Source organism: Chaetura pelagica, unplaced genomic scaffold (genome assembly GCF_000747805.2).
Source record: "Chaetura pelagica isolate M959 unplaced genomic scaffold, ChaPel_1.0 scaffold101, whole genome shotgun sequence".
Lineage (NCBI taxonomy): Eukaryota > Metazoa > Chordata > Aves > Apodiformes > Apodidae > Chaetura > Chaetura pelagica.
The window spans coordinates 4986788-4988827 of NW_009952564.1; the positions used below are offsets into that span (position 1 = coordinate 4986788).

General features: G+C 44.1%; 1 protein-coding gene across 1 annotated transcript in view; it reads left to right on the forward strand.

Annotated features, from left to right (window-relative positions):
- The first annotated feature begins 1131 nt into the window (after positions 1-1131).
- Positions 1132-2040, forward strand: part of HHLA2 (HERV-H LTR-associating 2) — a 7366-nt gene continuing 6457 nt past the window's right edge. The window contains exons 1-2 of the mRNA XM_009993400.1: positions 1132-1147; positions 1508-1590. Coding sequence (XP_009991702.1) covers positions 1132-1147; positions 1508-1590 — 99 coding nt within the window. The remainder of the gene's footprint in view (positions 1148-1507; positions 1591-2040) is intronic.

Below are 2040 nucleotides of genomic sequence, written 5' to 3' on the forward strand. Positions count from 1 at the left end.
TCGGAAGAGTGTTCAACAAAGCAAGCCAAAGGAACACTTCTTAAGCACCAAGAGGGAGAAACACACGTACAAGTTGTGGAACTCCACGTATGTTGGGCGGTCCACACCGAGTGAGGATACACCTTCATTTGCAGGATAGTTAAATGCTCCGGCTGTTGGACAGTGCTGATGTGGCTTTGGGAGGAGCGGTGACACAGCGCAGTTCCACAACTTTGGGAGAGCTCTGTATGTGAGAAACACTCTGCGGAAGCAAGACGAGTGAATGTTCGGCGACTTGTGAAATTGTGCAAGGTATGAAAAAACCCCACGAACCCCAGCATTTTTTGTAACAGCTCTGTGGTGGTCTAAGTGTACAGGTTGTGGGAGGTATGGAATATGATACATATATATTGTGGTATTTTTTCTCTACTTCCCAAGACAGTTTCGGATGCGGGAACCTTCTTTCTTTGGAACTATTTCTCAACACTGAAGTATGGACTTAACATTTGGAATTAATATTTACATCATATGGGGAGGCAGATAATGAATTCTCTTTTCTACTAGATCAAGTGTCTCCTGAAGATTCAGTGGGGAGATAGTGAGAAGCTAGTGGCATTGTGGCTAGTAAAAAAATTCAGCACTACATGATTTACAAACTTTTTTTTAGAACTTTACACACTTGTTATTCTTGTTGGTAAAACTTAAAATCTTCAGACAATTCCAATCTTCTTAGGGATGTATGTGGGTGCTTAAAAGATGCTGTTGCTAATTGCCTTGATAAGGTATTAATCAGAATACTTTTTACTAAGGAATAAGTGACACTTGTTTGACAGGGTTAGGAGAATATCATAGTATGCATGGCTGCTCTCACAGTGGGTCACAGAGGGCAGTTCACTGAGCAAAAATTGATCTTGATGCATGCATGGTAAGGGAGTGGTCTGGTCAGGGTGTGCAGGTGTAATACAAAGTTCCAAGGGTTTGGTGCCTTGCCCTCAAAAAGTCTGGCTGAGTTGCCCAGTGGAGCTCGTGGCAGTTCTGTATGAAATAAGTCTCCTAAAACATAGATCATCATTCGCTGAAGGTAAAGGGGCTCAAGATAGATGGTCAGCATTCAAGGACCACTTCTTGCAAGCACATGATCAGAGCGTCCCAATGGTTAGGAAATATAGTAAGGGAGCTAGAAGACCTGCATGGTTAAAAAAGGAACTACTGGGCAAACTTAAGTGGAAAAGGAAAATCTGCAGATCATGGAAGGAGGAGCTGGTCACTTGGGAGGAATATAGGACAGTTGTCCTATATTCCAGAGGATGTAGGGAGGCAACTAGGAAAGCTAAGGCTGCCTTGGAACTTAACCTTGTAAGTCAGGTTCAGGATCATAGAAAGGGCTTTTTCAAATACATAACTGACAAAACTAACACTAGAGGCAATATAGGCCCACTGTTGAATGAGGTAGGTGTCCTGGTCACAGAGGATATAAAGAAGGCAGAGGTGCTGAATGCCTTCTTTGCCTCTGTCTTTACTCCTGCAGGCTTTCCCAAGGAGCCCCAGATTCCTATAGCTCCAGAAGAAGTTAAGATAGAGGAGGAGTTTGCCATAGTAGATGAGGATTGGGTTAGGGATCAGTTGCGTAATCTGGACATCCATAAATTGATGGGTCCGGATGGAATGCACCCAAGGGTGCTGAGGGAGCTGGCAGAGGTCACTGCTAGGCCACTCTCCATCATCTTCGGTAAGTCATGGGTAACAGGAGAGGTGCCTGAGGACTGGAGGACAGCAAATGTCACACCAGTCTACAAGAAGGGCAAGAAGGAGGACCTGGGTAACTATAGACCAGTGAGCCTCACCTCCATCCCTGGAAAGGTGATGGAACAACTTGTTCTTGTCACTATCTCTAGGCATATCAAGGAGCAGTTAACATGGTTTTACTAGGTGGATAGATGATGGTAGAGCAGTAGATGTGGTTTATCTTGATTTCAGTAAAGCATTTGACACTGTCTACCACAGCATCCTTATAGATAAGTTGATCAAGTATGGGTTTGGTGATCAGGTAGTGAGGTGGAT